Source organism: Megalobrama amblycephala, linkage group LG11, assembly GCF_018812025.1.
Source record: "Megalobrama amblycephala isolate DHTTF-2021 linkage group LG11, ASM1881202v1, whole genome shotgun sequence".
In the NCBI taxonomy this organism is placed as follows: domain Eukaryota; kingdom Metazoa; phylum Chordata; class Actinopteri; order Cypriniformes; family Xenocyprididae; genus Megalobrama; species Megalobrama amblycephala.
Genome location: NC_063054.1, coordinates 31,855,906 through 31,875,578, shown reverse-complemented (window position 1 = coordinate 31,875,578; position 19,673 = coordinate 31,855,906). Strand labels below are relative to the sequence as shown.

The following is a 19,673-nucleotide window of genomic DNA, read 5'->3' as shown; positions in this document are numbered from 1 at the left end:
ATATACATCCCTTCCTCTTATCCTCTGCTATTTGCAGAAGTAATTAGTGAGTTTCTTCAAATCTTAAAATGTATGCATAACAAAAAAGCTGTCTAATCTTTTGGAGATGTATTTAGATAATTAACCCTCCTGTGTAAAATTCATCTGTTTTAGTTGTATTTATTTTACATTTTATAGTAGGTTTTGCTGGATATGTTTTGTTTTTTTTAAAGGCATTTGGCTTATGAGGACACAGGAAGAGGAAACCATGTTTATGTTGTAATACTCATGTCATTTACACACATTTATGTCCTCATAAACCATATACAAGAACACACACACAGGTTTGTTTTTGTGAGTTGTGGGGACATTCCATAGGCGTAATGGTTTTTATACTGTACAAACTGTATTTTCTATCACCCTACACCTAAACTTACCCATCACAGGAAACTGTCCACATTTACTTTCTCACAAAAACTCATTCTGTATGATTTATAAGCCTTTTGAAAAATGGAGACATGGGGTAATGTCCTCATAATTCATCCTCTCCTTGTAATTCCTATGTCATTATACAAATTTGTGTCCTGATATGTCACAAACACACACACACACACAAAACTGTTATTAATAGTACATTTAATATTCAGTATTAATATGACATTGCTGAACACAGAAAAAAAATAGTCACAAGCTAACATATACACATTTTTTGACTTGATTATTGAAACACATTTCACACATTTATACCTAAGGAGGACATAATGTGTGTGCATGTATATTTAAAAGTATCTGTTTTCATAAAGACAGATGTGAAGTCTTCTAAAACTTCTAAAAGAGATTTGTGTCTTACAAAAAATAATGATGCATCTCAGTAGACAAACTTATTTTGTGTCATTTTAATCAACACAACACAACACACTCATTTTCTTCCCCTGGCATCCAGGAACACTTCTTCGAAGCACAATGTACCTTCATACTTAAAGGCTAACGCAGCATAGATCACCGTCACAAATCCAAGTATTACAGAGTATCATGTCTGTGGTGTCAGAAGAATCACACTTAATATATCACAGAAAAACAGCAGCATTCATGAACATTGTAACATGCAACCGTTTCAATAAGTCAGTCATTGGTCTACTGTAAAACTTATTAGAGGTGCAGCGCATGAGGCAGAGCTTACAGAAAAATAAACATAATGGTCTACTACATTCAATATACATAGATATACTTGTTAAAATATAAAATATTTCATTCCAACAATTAAATAAATAGTAAGGTCAAATTGTGATATTACTTACAGAGAAGTTTTTAAATGTTTGCTGTGGCCTTTCAATATATTCAGCTCTTCCTGTCAATAAAAAGGGAAACACAATTCTACATCCTATAAATACAAACACTACTGTTTGCATATGATGGAGCTAGAAATAAAAAAAAAAGAAAGAAATACTTTTATTCAGCAAGGATGCATTAAATTGATCAAAAGTGACAGTACAGGCATTTACAATGTGCTGATCTTTTGAGCTTTCCATTCATCAAAGAATCCTGAAAAAAAGCATCACACAAAATTATTGAGCAATACAACCGTTTTCAAAGTTGATGAGAATAGTAAATGTTTTTTGAGCAGCAAATCAGCCTATTAGAATGATTTCTGAAGGATCATGTGATACTGAATCTTTGGATGTAAACATAGGAAAAATTCCATTTTGAAAAAGGAGTAAGAATGATCTACGAATGACTTCCAGGTTGCTGGCTGGACACAGACTTTGTGAGGGGCCTTCTGAGGGCCCATTCGTCCTCTGCCTCTGACTCGCTGCTGGAGCTGGAGCTACTGCTGCTACTGCTCGGACTGTCACTGCCGCTGAACTCGTAGCAGTCTTTCTCCTGTCTGCTTTCTTTCTCTTTCCGTCTGTTTCGCCCCTCCTTCCTCTTAATTTCCACTTTTCCAGGTGTTGCTGTTCCACTTGACATGGGCGCCATTGACGTCTGTCTATCCTTCCAGGTGCTGGATACTTGGGGAAAACTGAGGGCTGGATTTGGAGAGGGAAGGTCTGGAGACTTCATGGAATCTTCCTTTGGCTGAGTCTTGTGCAGTTTATCTAACTTTGAACTCTTAGAATTGGACCGAACAACAAACCAGTCCTGTGTAAAATATAACAGTGAAAATATTTGGTATAAAATGTACATTTTTATGATATAAACCAGCAAAAAAAAAAAAAAAAAAAAAAAGAAGAAAAGAAATGTGGTACCCTGTGTTATTTTAGTTTATTTATATATATATATATATATATATATATATATATATATATATATATATATATATATATATATATACAGTTTTTATTAATATTTTGAATTGGCTTTTATTTTTTTTTTAGTTAAATTTTTTTTAGCTATTTTGTTACCTGAGAATGAATAGAATTGATGTGGTACTTGACTCCGCTTTCAGAGTTGAATTCTTTCTTGCATATCAAGCATTTATACTTCCCAGTCTCAAATTCACCCTGCAGAGAAAAAAAAAGCTTGAATTCCAGAGAAAAGAGAAAATCCAATTATGAACAAGAAAAATGATTATAAGAGAACCATAGAAACTTATCGATTGAGGAAATAAATAAAAAGGTAATCATTATTTAGTTTCAGTTAAAAAAAAAATATCATGAATACCTATAATTATATAAGTATCCATGTTATGATAATTATATAATTATACTAATATTTATATATATATATATATATATATTTTAATATGCATTTTAAAATACATAATAAATATAATGAGAATGAAATGAATGAAAAATATTAATATATTTAATATATTTACTGTATTTTTGATCAAATAAAAACCTTAAAAACAACAACAACAACAACAAAATATTACTGACATCAAATTTTTGAAGATCAGTGTATAGTATTGTAGCAGTATATAAGAATTTATTCCATCTAATATACCAAATATCCTGTAATGTAATCATTATGTATAATGTATTAAAAAGAATAACCAGTCACTCCTTACCAAGGTACATAACCCAAGATGAGCCTTTAGACCAGATACGCTGGTATAGAAGCAATCACATCCCTAATATGATGAAAACACAGATGATCGTTTCACATTTGGTTCATCAAATATTCACATTTGCATTGCATTAAATGCACATTTAAGTTTAAACATAATGGTGAAATAACAGTTTATGCATGATGTTCACACCTTGTTGGGACACTGCACTTTTTTATGCAGTTTGACTTCATTCTTCCACTTCCGCAGAGTCTCCTGGCTGAAGGCCGGCAACCCTGGACGAGAATACTTCAGCTACATGAACACAAAAATACCATAAATGCCTTTAAAAATGAATGAAATGTCAATTCTTCATTCACAGTTCTTATTCATTCTGTGACAGAGAAACTAAAACCTTTTAGTATGCGAAAGGTGTTGCAGCCTTACCAAAAAGAGCTTCACACTGGTTCTGACTTCTTCACAGCCCTGCAATTACAACATGTTTGACATATATAGGTTTAGCAGCACCTTCCTGTCGTCTGGTACCAGGTCACGCTGGACTTTCCTTTTGGGCCATTCCTTCAGCAGCTCCTCGCTGGCAATCTCCCTCAGGTGGAACACGGCCACCTGCGCTGACAAGCGTTTGGCCCGTCCGCTCGGTGTACGCTCTGGGATGGGCTCTTTCTGTGTCTTTACCTCCTCTACTTCAATTTCTTGTGCCATCTGCAACGGATAATTGTGTCAGTTTATTTGCAGAAATTTCAACAGCCTGAATGAGAATCAATCATGTCAGAACAGTTTATTTATACATGAAACTGAATAATAGTTAGGAGGACTCGCCGGACTGTGTTCATTCTTGAGGTGGTACTCCAGACCCGCTCTAGAACGATACGCTTTTCCACAGTGTTTACAGTTCATTAAGAGTTTCTCTAGTTCTGAGGCCTCTTTGCCACATTTCTTCATATGGTACACGTAACCCATTATACTAGTAAAACTTCCTGTGCAACCCTAAAAAAACAACAACAAAAAAAACATTAAGTTTCTTTTAAGGTATTTAAGGTTAAGAACAGTACAACAGCAATAATTCTAAACATCCACAATGCTATATAGTCTTTATTTTAAATTTTATTATTTATTTTTCTCCTCATATTATCTTACTTTTTTATATTTTTCATTTTTACACTACTGTTCAAAAGTTTGGAGTCGACAAGATTTTAAAATGTTTTTGTAATAATTCTCTTACAGAGTAAAAAGAGAAATATTGTGAATGTTATTACAAATTAAAATATCTTTTAAAAATATATTTTCTGTTTTAAAGGTGCCCTAGAATTAAATATTGAATTTACCTCGGCATAGTTGAATAATTCCTCCTCCTTATATAAATCTCATTTGTTTAAAAGACCTCCGAAGAACAGGCAAATCTCAACATAACACCGACTGTTACGCAACAGTCGGGGTGTACGCCCCCAATATTTGCATATGCCAGCTCATGTTCAAGCCATTAGACAAGGGCAGGACATCTGGATGTGCACAGCAGAATCATCAGACTAGGTAAGCAAGAACAATAGCGAAAAATGGCAGATGGAGCGATAATAACTGACATGATCCATGATATCATGATATTTTTAGTGATATTTGTAAATCGTCTTTCTAAATGTTTCGTTAGCATGTTGCTAATGTACTGTTAAATGTGGTTAAAGTTACCATCGTTTATTACTGTATTCACGGAGACAAGAGAGCCGTCGCTATTTTCATTTTTAAACACTTGCAGTCTGTATAATGCATAAACACAACTTCATTCTTTATAAATCTCTCCAACAGTGTGTAATGTTAGCTTTAGCCACGGAGCACTATCAAACTCATTCAGAATCAAATGTAAACATCCAAATAAATACTATACTCACATGATCCGATGTATGCATGCAGCATGCATGACGAACACTTTGTAAAGATCCATTTTGAGGGTTATATTAGCTGTGTGAACTTTGTTTATGCTGTTCAAGGCAAGCGCGAGCTCCGGGGGCGGGGGAGCACGAGAATTAAAGGGACCGCAACCTATATATTGGTGCATAGTTAATGATGCCCCAAAATAGGCAGTTAAAAAAAATGAATTTAAAAACATCTATGGGGTATTTTGAGCTGAAACTTCACAGACACATTCAGGGGACACCTTAGACTTATATTACATCTTTTAAAAAGAAGTTCTAGGGCACCTTTAATATATTTTAAAATTTAATTTATTCCTGTGATGGAAAAGCTGAATTTTCAGCATCATTACTCCAGTCTTCAGTGTCACATGCAGAGTTGCCAGGTTTTCACAACAAAACCCACCCAATTGTTACTCAAAATCAGCCCGTAACTATCCCAATCGCGATACGTAGGGAGTGGGGGGTTTCCCCTGGTAAAAAAATCGAGTTCCAGGGGGTAAAATCCGCGTTTCTGGCAGGGTTCCCTTGGTAAAATTTGCATTCCATGAATATTATGTTATTTGGGGTCACTTCAACCTGCAGACATGAAAAACAACCCGTGGCAACAGTGTTAAAGTAGCCCAATTCCACAGGAAAACCACAGACTTGGCAACACTGGTCATATGATCCTTCGGAAATCATTCTAATATACTAATTGCGGCTCAAGAAACATTTCTTATTATTATCAATGTTTTGCTGCTTAATATTTTTGATTATTTGATGAATAGAATGTTCAAAAGAACAGCATTTATTTTAAATAGAAATGTTTTATAACATTATAAATATCTTTAGTGTCACTTTTGATGAATTTAATGCATTCTTGTTGAAAAAAAATCTTACTGACTCCACTTTTGAACAGTAGTGTACTTTATTTTCATTTCTTATTTATTACTAATACCTTTCTGTTTTTATATGCTGATCTCTGACGTACTTTAAATGGTAATAATAATAATAGTAATAATAGTAATAATAAGATTTATTAATTTATAAAGCGCCTTTCCTTTCCCAAGCTCAAGGTCACTGTACAGGTATTATTTTATGCTGTATATATACACACTATACAAATAAAAATTATTTTACTAATGCCATCACACAATTAAATCTTAAATACAAAAGTTTCATACAGCACAGTATCAGTATCAATTTATTTTATAACATGAACTAAATAATTAATTATTTTTTGTAAAGTAATTTTAATTGTAAAATATGACCACACCTCTTTTGAACATTTTAATTTGCCCATCCTCTTTAGGACTTTCCGCAGTTTCTCCTTCACTGCTTGGTCAACTAGGTCATTCCCAGTATCTGGAATGGGCTGAAAAACCAAGAAAGAAAATAATCTTTGAATCAACACCATCACCTCTTCATTGTCAATGTTACTATATACAAACAAAACTTACTAACCAAGTTGTTGTGGTCAGCCATGAGGTGGTACTTCATTCCAGTTGAAGTTTTCAGTTGTTTCCCACAGTGTGGACATGTAAACGGATTCTACAAAATCATGTTCAGAGCTCAAACAAGTGCTAATAAATAATTTCAAAGATATTTTTATAAACATTGTTACAATGGCATGTACCAGTTTGCATGTTTCCAGGTGCTTCTTTAACCCATCCACTGTCTTTCTTCCAACACTTTTGCATTTTGGGCAGGTTACTCTACCCTTTGCCAAAATCTGCAACTGCCATTTCTCCTCCTGACTTCCTGTAAAGAAAGGCGTTTAAAGAAACAGTTTTGTGCCATTTTCATTTAGCCTGAACAACTGCCTCATTTACCTGGCGGATAAACAGGTGACTCTTTTTTGGTGCACTGAGATGATTTCTGCTCCTGCGTGCTGTGAGTTATCTGATTCTTGTGAGTGAACTGAGCAACAGGAACTATAACAGGTACTGTTAAAGAAAAAAGACACAGTCTGCACTTTACACAGCTTATCATGCGGATTATTGAGGAAAAACAGAGAAGAATGTCATACCTGTTTGCTTTACTTCCTCAATGTACTTTTTTAAAGAAGGCCGTTGAGCTTCTTCCATCTTCTGCTTCTTCGATTTAAAATCTGTGGTATAAATACTACTTGTACAACTTTCGGAGATTATCAAGACCTTCATATATCCGTTTATTCTACTTAAATATCTCAAAGTCTGTACTAACCTGTATCTATTAAAGTATCTGAACTGGATCCATCAGTTTCCCCCATCATTCTGCTGGTGTGGTCAGTGTGCATAGGTTGGCTTTCCAAACCATTGATCAGACTGGATGTAATAACTGAACTGCAAGATGACTCGTGGCCTGAATCCTCTGTAGGTCTCATAATCACAGGCTGGAGATCATGATACCTTAGGTCATGAAGTTTTGACACCATTATTAATGTAAACCATATCCATTTACTACTAAATTTCATGCATGAATACACAAATGAACAGAAGAAACTCACTTTTTTCTGGAGTAAGTCCTCTTTATTTTCTGAGAGCTTGTTTCCTCATTCTGAAATGCAATTTTATTATTTAATATTTATTATTTTAATGCATTTTATTAATTACCTAATGTTATGATTTTTCCAAAACAACCAGAACCTCAAACACAGTAATAAACGGAGCAATTCCAATAGGGTAACCTAACAACTGGGTCATACTATATACACTGGCATATTGATGCATAACTCAAGGTGAGGATGCTTGGTCTTACTTTGGATGGTTTCATTCCACTACCTTCAGCCTCTTTTCCCAAATCCTTTATGACACCTGTTGAAAGCACAACCAATTGTGTTCAATTGATTCAGTGTTAAGTAAGTTACTCTAAAAAAGTAATTCATTACTAGTTAATAATTACATCTTCAACAGCACTGTAAAACCCAATAAGTTCAGAATACTCAAAACATTTGAGGAAACATTACCTCAAAACATTTAAGTAAACTAACTCATTTTTTTAAAAGTTGGTAGAACTTAAAATTTTTGTGACAAGTGGGGCAGGGCTGAGAGCCATGGAAGCATACATATATCTCCATATGTTAATCTTGTGCAAAAACACACAAAATAACACTTAATTTCAACAGTTATTTATATGGTCTGATGCAAAGCATGCTGGGAATTAAAAAATCTGCTGCAGCTCAACTCAATCATATTAAGTTCAGCTTACTACAATGAAATTTTGAGTTCATGCAACTTTTTTCTATTAAGTACAATGAACTCTCATTATTATTTGAGTGAAACAAACTCATTTAATTTAATTAATTTCACTGTTCGGTTTTACAGTGAGTGCAATTAGATTACTGTACTATTTACTCTCTTTAAAAAGTATTAGATTACATAATACTAATTACTTTCTAAATCTCATATCAACCTCGACCTGTTGAACAATACATGGATTGACATGAAACGCTCTTTTAATTCTTTCAAACAAATAATATAAAATTGCATAAATTATTCTTGAACTGACCAAAGTATTTAAAGATAGAAGGTGACATTAAAAACATACATTTGTTGTTAAATCCACAATTGTTTTATACAGAATTGTTCTAGAATTTAAAGGTAAGGTAAGCCATTTCAGGGGCGACACAGTGGGTAGCACCTGGTCCTTATGCAATGACTGGACATACATTTTTTTGGTCCTGACTTCCACAGAAGATATATGTACATTTTTAATATTTAGACCACTTATATTATTGATTACTATCAGGATGTGAAGAGTTTCAACCACTATAACAAAAAGTGTTTATGAAAAACATTGCCTACCCTATAGCAATTACATGAGAAATAACTGTTAATTACTTAGTATTGAATTACACCCAACACCAAATTGAATCATAATAGATTTAAACCAAATAGCTCAAAACTTAATAGATCACCAGCCCTATAATGTTAGTTCATTTAGTTCCTGTAGCTCAAACAGTAGAGCATGGTGGTGCTGCTAGCAACGCCAAGGTCATGGGTTTGATTCCCAGGGAAAAGCAGGAACTGATTAAAATGTGTACTTTGAATGCAATACAAGTCACTGTGGATAAAAGTGTCTGCCAAAAGCATAAATGTATCTAATCAGAACAGACTTCGCAATCACATAATTATGATCTGGGAATGCAATCACTTCAAAATAAGCCATATAGGGATTACAAAGTTTAGTATTTAATAAATTAATGGAGAATTACCTGATGTTTGGGGGTTTAGTTTTGGTCTTGGCATTTTCCTCTTGCTGGGTACACATATGGCAGACATGTCACCTTGGGTCTGATCCATCCTATTACACACAAATCAGTGACAGATACAGAGGCATGGATAGTGATCTACTACTATCTATATTACATGATTATTTTGTCATTATCAAAAACAAATAAGTAAGTCACATATAGGTAAGCTCCTGTGTGGAATTTCATTATTTCATTAATCCAATGTCCCCCAAAAAGGCAAGCAGTACTGGTTGTACTGAGTATCTTAAAAAAAATAAAATACATTTGAATGCATGAACTAACCCTGCATTTCAACACAGACGCTGCATGCTCCCTATGCACCTTTATTGCAGAGCATTACTGTAGTCTTCAAGACTAATGCCACCATCACTGCCCACCAATATTTCCAGCCAAAAAAAGGACGCATGACGGCACTGCGTCAAATAAACCCTCCACTGATGCATCCGACCGTCAAACAATTCATATGACATCGATATACAATAAACTTTCAATTTAAAAGGACATATTCTACACTCAATGTTCAGAAAACAACCAAGAGTAGCTATAGCATTACCGTCCTCTCGGCGAGATCACTTCATGCACGACACGCCTCCTTTTCTCACCAGCCAATGAGAACGCGCCCTTCCCAAACACACACCAAAAGAGGCGGGTCTCACGCCAAAACAACCTATCGCTAGAGACCACAGGTCCCAGATCAGATTTTGACACGCCTGTGTTGGAACACATTGCTGCGGTTGTTACGCCTCGACTGACTCGGTGTCAGTCTGTATACTGAATTTATGTAATTTAGCTTTATCAACATCAGCTTTCGGTTTCAATACAGAAGAAATGAGCAGCTCAGGGTCTTCTTGGCTTCCTGCTGGATTAACATGGATGAATCCAAACACATTATTTGGGTTCACCAAAGAAAAGGTACAATAAACTAACATTTACAATCTTTCATGTACTACTAACTAATATTAATAATCCAAAATACGCTGTTGTTAGGTGCTAGTAAGGAACTGTATATAAAATGGTGCTTTTGTTAAGGTTATATTTAACTATAATATTTATTTTCTTATGTTTAAGAAGGGCAGAGCTCTCCGAGAACAAATCAAGGCAATCTCTGGGTCTACTGTCCTAGATGGTATGTGTCTCACCTGATAGTAATGTTTCTAATGACATTTATTTTATCACACCCCAAGACAAATGTAAAAATAAATGTATTAAACCGAAGTTCCTGCATTGTGACATGCTACATTATCTCCACCTGTTTTTAGAAGCAGGAATTGATGATGCTCAAGTCCTTACTTTGACAAGAGAGGATCTGAATGAGCTTTTTCCAGGTATCTGCAACTTTCAGCTCCGAAGGACGATTATGTCGCTTATCACAGACACAATGAAGGTAATGTCTTCGGTCAAGAAGCTGGTATTGAGTTTCAGCAAAGTCCCTTTAAGGATATTAAGGTTATTCTATAGTCTTTGGTTTCAGTGGCCCCCAAATATATTTGGACACTCCTAAGTGTAGGAATTTTATTGTATTATTAGATAACACTATATCAAACTTAGAGACTTATGCAAACAAATTATGCTAGACCTTTCCTCAGAACAATCTTTTTCACAATGACTTTTAACCAACCACTACCAAAGTCTATTATGGCTACTTGCTCTAAACTGAAGTTCACACAGGTGTCTTTGAGGAGTAACCACAGGTGCAGTTCATTACATTAATTAGGAACATGTTTGACAACCTGCATAGCATAAATAGCTATATACAGTACAGTCCAAAAGTTTGGAACCACTAAGATTTTTAATGTTTTTAAAAGAAGTTTCGTCTGCTCACCAAGGCTACATTTATTTAATTAAAAATACAGTAAAAAACAGTAATATTGTGAAATATTATTACAATTTAAAATAACTGTACTATTTAAATATATTTGACAAAGTAATTTATTCCTGTGATGCAAAGCTGAATTTTCAGCATCGTTACTCCAGTCTTCAGTGTCACATGATCCTTCAGAAATCATTCTAATATGCTGATTTGCTGCTCAATAAACATTTATGATTATTTTCAATGTTGAAAACAGTTGTTTACTTTTTTTTTCAGGATTCCTTGATGAATAGAAGGTTCAAAAGAACAGCATTTATCTGAAATACAAAGCTTCTGTAGCATTATACACTACCGTTCAAAAGTTTGGGGTCAGTAAGAATTTTTATTTTTATTTTTTTGAAAAGAAATTAAAGAAATGAATACTTTTATTCAGCAAGGATGCATTAAATCAATCAAAAGTGGCAGTAAAGACATTTATAATGTTACAAAAGATTAGATTTCAGATAAACACTGTTCTTTTGAACTTTCTATTCATCAAATAATCCTGAAAAAAAATATTGTACACAAATATTTTGTACAATTGTACACATTAAATGTTTCTTGAGCAGCAGATCAGCATATTAGAATGATTTCTGAAGGATCATGTGACACTGAAGACTGGAGTAATGATGCTGAAAATTCAGCTTTGCCATCACAGAAATAAATTACTTTGTGAAATATATTCAAATAGAAAACAGTTATTTTAAATTGTAATAATATTTCACAATATTAATGTTTTTACTGTCTTTTTAATTAAATAAATGTAGCCTTGGTGAGCAGACAAAACTTCTTTTAAAAACATTAAAAATCTTAGTGGTTCCAAACTTTTGGACTGTACTATATATATATATATATATATATATATATATATATATATATATATATATATATATATATATATATATATATATATATATATATATATATATATATATATATATATTTGCTCCATATACAACCAATCAGGCATAACATTATGACCACCTTCCTAATATTGTGTTGGTCCCACTTTGGCTGCCAAAACAGCCCTTACCCGTTGAGGCATGGACTCCACTAGACCCCTGAAGGTGTTCTGTGGTATCTGGCACCAAGATGTTAGCAGCAGATCCTTTAAGTCCTGTAAGTTGTGAGATGGGACCTCCATGGATCTGACTTGTTTGTTCAGCACATCCCACAGATGCTCGATTGGATTGAGATCTGGGGAATTTGGAGGCCAAGTTAACACCTCAAACTCATTGTTGTGCTCCTCAAACCATTCCATTTCCCAGCAGAACATTGCCCAAATCATCACACTACCTCCACTGGCTTGCCTTCTTCCTTTGCATCCTGTGCAAGTGCATCCTGGTGCCATGTGTTCCCCAGGTAAGCGACGCACATGCACCCGGCCATCCACGTGATGTAAAAGAAAACGTGATTCATCAGACCAGGCCACATTCTTCCATTGCTCTGTGGTCCAGTTCTGATGCTCACGTGCCCACTGTTGGCACGGTGGACAGGGGTCAGCATGGGCACCCTGACTGGTCTGCGGCTATGCAGCCCCATACGCAACAAACTGTGATGCACTGTGTGTTCTGACACCTTTCTATCAGAACCAGCATTAACTTCTTGAGCAATTTGAGCTACAGTAGCTCATCTGTTGGATTGAACCACACAGGCCAGCCTTCGCTCCCCACGTGCATCAGTGAGCCTTGGCCACCCGTGACCCTGTCGCCGGTTCACCACTTTTCCTTCCTTGGACCACTTTTGATAGATACTGACCACTGCAGACCTGGAACACCCCACAAGAGCTGCAGTTTTGGAGATGCTCTGACCCAGTCATCTAGCCATCACAATCTGGCCCTTGTCAAACTCACTCAAATCCTTACACTTGCCCATTTTTCCTGCTTCTAAAGGTGCGTTCACGCCATATTGTAAATAAAATAACTACGAGATTCTGGCTCGTAAAAAGCGTTCACATCCTCGTAAAGTTCGTAATTACAGTTTGTAAGCTGGGAGTTTTCTGAAAGCTCCCACATGGCCGCTGTACCACCTGACCGGTATAGATTCATTTGGGCATTGATAGTGGTGCCATAGAAACACATAATTCCCAGTCTGAGGGCGTGAACAGCTCTGAATATAATGTCACATGTTATCATCTCAATATTACGGTAATTACACAGTGGTGTGAATGCAGCATAACACACCAACTTTGAGGACAAAATGTTCACTTGCTGCCTATTATATCCCACCCACTAGCAGGTGCCATGATGAAGAGATAAATGTTATTCACTTCACTTGTCAGTGGTCATAATGTTATGCCTGATCGGTGTATTGTAGCCATGCTAAATCAATGGTCTTATGTCAAATAGTTCAGCAAGATCACTGTATTTGTTCATATAATAGTATTCATCTGTGATTATTGATTTTTGATTTTTTTTTTTATTCCTCCAAGGATTCACTTCGATCTGGCCCAGAAACTTTTGCCGGAGCGCTGAAGCATTTAATGCGCAAAAACAACAGCAGTGAGTAACTTATAACCCCCACAATTTTTTTTAAGTTGTAGCAGAGAACCATTGGTTGAGTGAGATGTTTCATAGTGGTCTTACAACTTTGTCCCAGATGATGCTGCTGTTCAGGATGTTTTGAAGGAGTCTCTTCGAGCTTTTAGAGAAATGGAGGAGCAGCTAAAAGCAACACAGGCATTTTTGAAACCATACATTGAGGTCTTGAACAGTCTCACTGAGGCATCAGCTAGAAAAGAGCAATGGGATACAGAAGGAACTTCAAGCAGGGGAAAATTTCCAAGTCCATCCCAAACAGATTTGAAATCTCCAACTATAACGACTCATTTTGGTGAGTAACGGTAAAAATTCAGTCTCTTGGTAGTAGAGTGTTGTTGCCATGCCGTCATTTTACGCCAGACTTCTTCACAAACAAGGGTCAGTTAAATACTGGATTTGTACAAAAGGTTAACATGACGGCACATGGTAGTCGATGGGTTGAATCAACTCCACAGCAACTCCACAATCGTCATTTTGGCTGCGTGAGATTCTCCAGCTTTGTTGTTGTTGAGCAATTGAAGCGTGAGCTGTTAAAGCTCCGCCTTCTTCTATAAAAGGGGGCCGGGAGCAGCAGCTCATTTGCATTTAAAGGGGGACACACAAAAGCGGTGTGATTTCACACCCAAATAGGGGCAAATTTGACAAGCTATAATAAATAATCTGTGGGGTATTTTTAGCTGAAACTTCAGACATATTCTGGGGATACCAGAGACGTATATTACATCTTGTGAAAAGGGGCATAATAGGTCCCCTTTAAGATATAAGATTTTGCACTTTCAGTTTACATCATACTTCCTGATTTTATATTAGACTCTCTCTCATATATATATAGTATATCAAAAGTAACAAGTAAATGTTAATTGAAAAGTAACATTTTAAACAATATCTCAGTGAACACAAAAACAATTTCATATAACATCTGTTTAACATATTATTAACCTTACTTTCATGTTATAACTTATATTACACATTTTTCAGTTTTACTCAAATTAGCGTGATGCAAAAATATGTACACCCCACAACAAAAACTGCTACATCTAGTACTTTGTATGGCCTCCATGATTTTTAATGACAGCACCAAGTCTTCTAGGCATGGAATGAACAAGTTGGCGACATTTTGCAACATCAACTTGCAACTTCAAGAATGACCTCTTTTAGAGACTGGATGCTGGATGGAGAGTGATGCTTAACTTGTCTCTTCAGAATTCCCCATAGGTGTTCGATTGGGTTCAGATCAGGAGCCACTGAATCACTTTCACCCTGTTCTTCTTCAGAAATCCAACAGTGGCCTTAGATGTGTGTTTAGGATCATTGTCATGTTGGAAAAGTGCACAACAACCAAGAGCACGGAGTGATGGTAGCATCTTCTCTTTCAGTATAGAGCAGTACATCTGTGAATTCATGATGCCATCAATGAAATGCAGCTCCCCGACACCAGCAGCACTCATGCAGCCCCACATAAGGACACTGCCACCACCACGTTTCACTGTAGGCACCATGCATTTTTCTTTGTATTCCTCACCTTTGCCTCTTTCGTGGATGGCACCCATGCATGCCATTCCTCTGCAGTGTACGCCATATTGTGTCACGGGAAATAGTCACCCCAGTTTGGCTTTCTACTTCTTTAGATAATTGCAGTGAACTTGCATGCCGATTTTCTTCAGCCCTTCTCATCAGCAGACGCTCCTGTCAGGGTGTTAACTTCCTTGGACGACCTCAAAGTCTCTGAGATGGTTGCAGTTCCATCTTTTTTAAATTTTGTTCCACTTTTGCTACAGTATTCTGACTGATAAGTAAAGCTTTGCTGATCTTCTTGTAGCCTTCACCTTTCTGGTGTAAAGAAATTATTTTCTTATTCAGGTCTTGTGACATTTCTTTTCCATGTGGTGCCATTGCTGACAGCATGAAATGGGAAGGGGTTTTAATACCCTTATATAGTCAGCTGTGTAATGAATAATTAGACTCACCTGTGGTTGAATTCTTGTTAAATTAGACATTTGTAGTCTAAAATTTAGCTTTGCTCCAGAAACTTTCAGTGGGGTGTACTCATTTTTGCATCACCCTAATTTGAGTAAAACTGAAAATTCTGTTCCCTAAGTTATATTATTAGCCTTGCTTTCATGTTATAAGTTAAACAGATGTTATATAAATCTTAGTCGTCAACATTTTGGAAATTGTTTTTGTGTTCATTGAGATATTGTTTAAAATGTTACTTTTCAAAGGGGGTGTACTCATTTACACTGAGCACTGTATATCTCTCTCTATATAAAATCTAGGCTAAATTAAAAAGTACAAAAACTTCTGAAGCCCACTTTTCATACCACCCTCCTAATATATTTCTTTGCAGAGCCATCAGTCAGAGTGCATCCATTTACATGTGGCCGAACCTTGGGAGTTGACATGCAAATTCTAAAACAGCTCAAGGGAGTTACAGAGAGTGGATTGTGGGATTGTCAGTTGATACTGGTCTTCTGTCCCGTAGTATCACGATCTGGAACTGACATTGAAGAAGCACTGAGGAAAATTCCAGGTAATTATTCATTACACTGTTTAACTAGTTTTCACATCACATCTGTATTAAAACTTGATTCCACCACAGAATAAAAAAAGTAATTGCAACCTTTTATGTCAAAATTCTGACTTTTCCACAATTGCAAGTTTATATCTCGTTATTGAAAGTTATAACCTAATAATTTCAATTCTGACTTTGGTTTCTTGGATGTATAATGTACAGTACAGTTTACCTTGAAAGCACTGCATTTTAATGCTTAGAGAACTAGTCTATAAACTCTAATATCATAGTGTCAGTCCTTCATAGACATTTTGTTTATTTTATTTCATTTTATTTTTTATGATTGTTTTGGACAGCGCTTTGGTCAGTGTAAGCTGAATTTAAATGTGGTCTATAAATAAAATTTACTTATGTTACAAAGTCTTCTTGCACCTGCATCTTGCTCAATTTAAAATACAATTCTAATGTTAAATCATTCTCATTTTATCTTCACAGCTGATAAACCAGCAGTCCTGGTGACAATGCACCATACCTTCAACCCTAACTATATGTGTCCCAGCTATAATATATCATCTTCTCAAGCGAATATTGTGGAACATGTTAACATACTCTTCCATGACTCACAACAGGGTCTTCTGAGGTGTGCAACAAATGAACATGCAATTACCAAACTTCAGTCTGTCTTAAACCGGCACAAGTAAACGATCACGCCTCGCAACACTTAAGCTACTAATTATTACAAATTTTGATTCAATACTTGTCTGTTATATGGTCATATGAATGGATAAAAACAACAAGTCTACTAATAAACATTTATGACTGGTTTGTTGATTCAAAAAATTTAATATATTCAGACAATTTCATCACAATTTTTAGTAAGAATGCCAATAGCAGGAAGATTAGAAAAAAGCCTTTTCCACCAATGCTCTGATATCATGCCATAACGCTTTTTTTTTTCTTGTTCTCACCTTCTTGTAGGCACATTTAAATTCATGTACATCTCGCACATCAGAGAAGTGATACCTCACACCGTCATGATTAATATCCTGGCTTTTTAAAATGCATTATGAGAAGTTGCATGTTTTTACAGGCTAAAACAAGCAAGCTTGTAGCCAACCTACATAGACAACACATATGCGACCTTAAGCAGGCGCATCAAAACCTGCACTGATTTCTGATCCTTTCCTTCAGGAACTTCCCTTTATCACACTTTGGCCTATATTGTGCGCATCATTCACATCACAAACCGAAAAAAGAAAAATAAACATTGTAATGCTTTCTCAAACAATATATGCATTGGAGTTAATATACTGATTTAGGGAGACGGTCCTCACAAACTTAGTCCAGCAACCCGGAAAAAACTGTTGGCTTGGCTATGAAATGTTCTACAGCCAATCGCCATGCCTGATGATTAACAAACTTTTCCAGGTTATAGGAATTTCCGTAGGCACATAGATACATCCGTCTGAATAGCAATCTTTGTACCACAAGACCATGATTAATCATGGATATTATCTCCCATTAACACACAGAAGGAAAAACAAAATCCAAAAACAAACATGTATGATGGTATGGTTGGGTCAGTCGAGACAAAAGTGCCATTTGTTTACATTCGAGTGATTGGCCAGAGCATTTTGTGCTTATCAAAGTTTCTTTTGTTTGCCCTGTCACTGGCTTGGTCCTTTCTTTTTATTACTCCAGTAGTTGTTGTAGGCCTTGTCGAACATGTTCTTGCAGCACAGCTTCGCGTTCAGGCGGGAGCAGATGAGGAAGGAGCCGCCCATTTTGCGGTGCAGGGAATAGGTTTCTTCTGGTGGAGGGATGAGCCGCTGTTTCAGCATGACGGGGATGAGGTTGTGGATGCGCTCCGTGGTGCTCTGCGCCCCAAAGTCAAAGGGCTCCACAGAGGCAAAAGCCTCGCCCAGGATCATCACCGCATCCACGTGGGCGTTCACCATGACCTGGATGAGGAGAAGAGGTGGTATTGACATGACTGTCATATGTGAAGCCCCAAACACAAAATATCAGGATTGTATTTTCCTACCTTAGTCTCATAACCTGTCAAGAACTTCATTTCTATGGATTGCTTCAGCACTCCTTCTCGATCACCATCTGCTGCAGCCTTGATGATCTGTTTTAAAGAGCAAGGTAGTTTAAGAAAGGAAATATTATACAATCGTTTACTTTCACTTTTAAAGTCCCACTGAAGTGCCTTGCACAGCATTATTAAATGTGTTGACGTAATTTCAACTGAAACAGGAAGACATGGCGGGACAATCAGAGCTGTTGAGCTTGGTAAAACCTCAGTTTCCTTCTAATCTCTAACCATTTCTCCTCCTAATCTTCTCCATATTGCTTTAAATATAGTATTCAGTGAAGAATTCAGATGTGTCTGATAGGTTTTGTGGTCTGCGCCAACTCGCGGATATGATCCAATCTGTGCTATCGTGTCTCTGGACCAAAGCAGACCATGTGCACTGCGGTTCATGTGACACCAGACTTCATTCGCCCCAATGGAAAGCATATTTACATGTTCCCTATCCCCTATATAGTGCACTATGTGCCATTCACCATGTAAAAAATAGAAAAATGTGTGAACAATTGACCAATTTGTTCAGCATCTATTTATAATGTAGGGGGCGGGGCGCTTTAGATTCTAGAGAACATCCGTTGTGATGTCATTAAAATCCGTGATCCATTTTAGCGGAAAAGAGAGACTAAGTTGTGAATGCTTATATCATTGTTTTGGAACACACCTGCTTATTCATAACATTAAGGCTAACATATTCATACTAAAATATAAAAAAAAAAAAACTTAAATTTTGATTACAGGGGGACTTTAAACTGTATGTTTACCTCGATATAAAGATCAGTGAAACTCTCTTCAAACCCTCTCGTTGCACCAAAGTCCAACAAAGCAACCTGTGGATTGAAGAACAGCTTGATTATTCAAAAAAAAAAAAAAAAAAAGTCAAAACAACTTAAATACTTTTGATTTACTGAACAAAATGCTCAGTTGAAATAAATATAATAATACATAATACACTAATAATGTAATTTATAATAAACAAATTCATTATTTAAAAAAAAATTTAAATTGCTGCTGTTCTTTTGAACTTTCTTATTTAAAGATTCCTGAAAAAAATGCAAAACTGTTAACACTGATAATAATGAATGTTTCTTGAGAACCAAATCAGCGTATTAGAATGATTTCTGAAAGATCATGTGGCACTTAAGTTTGGAGTAATGAATGCAAAAAAATAGGTATATATAAAATAGTAGTCAACCTATGAAATAAATAAAAGTATAGGATTAACATAGTGAACAAAACTATCTCATATTTCAGTTTCCAGTATACAAAGTGCGTCTACACTTTTGACTGGTTGTGTAAGTAAGCAACTAGGAAAGATCAATGAATGATCATGACTCTCTTACATACCCTGTGGGTTTGTGGATCATAAAAGAAATTGGACCAGTTGGGATCCGTCTGCATGTATCTGAACTCGAAGAGCTCCCTCAGACACAGGGTCAGGATATTCTCGCAGATCTGAGCATCAATAAAAAGTGTTATGACACCTGCACTGGACTGCTTTAAATTCACAGTATTAATGCATTAAAGCATATGCAGTACTTAGTATAAAGTAATAGATCAGTTCTAACTCA

General features: G+C 35.9%; 3 protein-coding genes across 6 annotated transcripts in view; 1 reads left to right on the top strand and 2 right to left on the bottom strand.

The window, feature by feature from the left end:
• Positions 1 to 598: 598 nt before the first annotated feature.
• On the bottom strand, positions 599 to 9,835 carry znf512 (zinc finger protein 512). Of its 3 annotated transcripts, none has more exons than XM_048207443.1 (16): positions 9,663 to 9,835; positions 9,071 to 9,159; positions 7,615 to 7,670; positions 7,364 to 7,413; positions 7,081 to 7,265; positions 6,905 to 6,985; positions 6,708 to 6,821; positions 6,512 to 6,636; positions 6,340 to 6,426; positions 6,152 to 6,250; positions 3,809 to 3,976; positions 3,497 to 3,691; positions 3,182 to 3,283; positions 2,990 to 3,052; positions 2,382 to 2,480; positions 599 to 2,118 (listed from the first exon to the last, which is right to left on the bottom strand). In XM_048207443.1, the coding sequence occupies exons 1-16, from the start codon at positions 9,833 to 9,835 to the stop codon at positions 1,705 to 1,707; spliced, it is 2,100 nt and encodes a 699-aa protein (XP_048063400.1). In that variant the 3' UTR covers positions 599 to 1,704. The 3 variants fall into 3 exon arrangements, with proteins under 3 accessions (XP_048063400.1, XP_048063401.1, XP_048063402.1); XM_048207444.1 differs by lacking the exon at positions 9,663 to 9,835 and adding an exon at positions 9,392 to 9,656; XM_048207445.1 differs by lacking the exon at positions 9,663 to 9,835 and adding an exon at positions 9,431 to 9,656.
• A 34-nt stretch (positions 9,836 to 9,869) lies between these two features.
• Positions 9,870 to 16,850, top strand: si:ch211-245h14.1 (uncharacterized protein LOC563420 homolog). Of its 2 annotated transcripts, none has more exons than XM_048207448.1 (7): positions 9,870 to 10,021; positions 10,178 to 10,235; positions 10,369 to 10,493; positions 13,390 to 13,459; positions 13,557 to 13,790; positions 15,846 to 16,028; positions 16,506 to 16,850. In XM_048207448.1, exons 1-7 carry the CDS (start codon positions 9,938 to 9,940, stop codon positions 16,709 to 16,711), a joined length of 960 nt encoding a protein of 319 aa, XP_048063405.1. In that variant the 5' UTR covers positions 9,870 to 9,937; the 3' UTR covers positions 16,712 to 16,850. The 2 variants fall into 2 exon arrangements, with proteins under 2 accessions (XP_048063405.1, XP_048063406.1); XM_048207449.1 differs by having other exon boundaries at positions 9,910 to 10,021; positions 10,181 to 10,235.
• coq8aa (coenzyme Q8A, genome duplicate a) overlaps positions 16,834 to 19,673 on the bottom strand; it is a 40,555-nt gene continuing 37,715 nt past the window's right edge. Inside the window, exons 12-15 of the mRNA XM_048207446.1 lie at positions 19,450 to 19,557; positions 18,867 to 18,932; positions 18,055 to 18,141; positions 16,834 to 17,971 (exon numbers count right to left, since the gene is read on the bottom strand). Coding sequence (XP_048063403.1) covers positions 17,678 to 17,971; positions 18,055 to 18,141; positions 18,867 to 18,932; positions 19,450 to 19,557 — 555 coding nt within the window. The 3' untranslated portion in view covers positions 16,834 to 17,677. The remainder of the gene's footprint in view (positions 17,972 to 18,054; positions 18,142 to 18,866; positions 18,933 to 19,449; positions 19,558 to 19,673) is intronic.